Source organism: Myotis brandtii, unplaced genomic scaffold (genome assembly GCF_000412655.1).
Source record: "Myotis brandtii unplaced genomic scaffold, ASM41265v1 scaffold207, whole genome shotgun sequence".
Lineage (NCBI taxonomy): Eukaryota > Metazoa > Chordata > Mammalia > Chiroptera > Vespertilionidae > Myotis > Myotis brandtii.
In genome coordinates, this window is record NW_005357736.1 from 449,980 (window position 1) to 450,420 (window position 441).

Sequence of the window (441 nt, forward strand, 5' to 3'; positions counted from 1 at the left end):
GTGCGCACCACACAGGTTCCAAACGAGCGTCTCCAGCCGGGCAGCTCCCAGCGCCGCCGTCACCACCCACCCACAGCCGCCCCGTGACAGGCGTTTGTGCTCCGGCTTCAGGCTGTTTGCAGGCGTCTCCTCCTTTGGGCCACGGGTCCTTTCTTCCCGACAAACGCCCGCGGGTAGGACTACCCACTTCCTCGCGTGGGCCCGGAGGAGTCGGCCACGGGGACGGGGTGGGTTCCGGGTCGGGAGGCGTTTTCCTTGAACCCGGTGGCCGTTGCCGGGGCCTCCGCTCCCGCCGTCGTCTTTCTCATTCCGCGATGGCACCTGCCTGTCTCCGCTTCAGGGGAACTTCCCCCCTTTTCCCCGAATGAAACTGAAACCGACGCAGCACAGGGCGCCCGAGAACCGCGCGCTCTGCCCGCAGCAGCGAGTGCCGGACTCCGG

At 68.0% G+C, this 441-nt stretch overlaps 2 protein-coding genes across 2 annotated transcripts in view; one reads left to right on the plus strand and one right to left on the minus strand.

Moving 5' to 3' along the window:
* The window catches only part of DALRD3 (DALR anticodon binding domain containing 3), a 3,289-nt gene extending 2,981 nt beyond the window's left edge, over window positions 1-308 (minus strand). The window contains exon 1 of the mRNA XM_014538984.1: window positions 188-308. Coding sequence (XP_014394470.1) covers window positions 188-308 — 121 coding nt within the window. The remainder of the gene's footprint in view (window positions 1-187) is intronic.
* Window positions 309-364: 56 nt separating this feature from the next.
* NDUFAF3 (NADH dehydrogenase (ubiquinone) complex I, assembly factor 3) overlaps window positions 365-441 on the plus strand; it is a 3,169-nt gene continuing 3,092 nt past the window's right edge. The window contains exon 1 of the mRNA XM_014538985.1: window positions 365-427. Coding sequence (XP_014394471.1) covers window positions 365-427 — 63 coding nt within the window. The remainder of the gene's footprint in view (window positions 428-441) is intronic.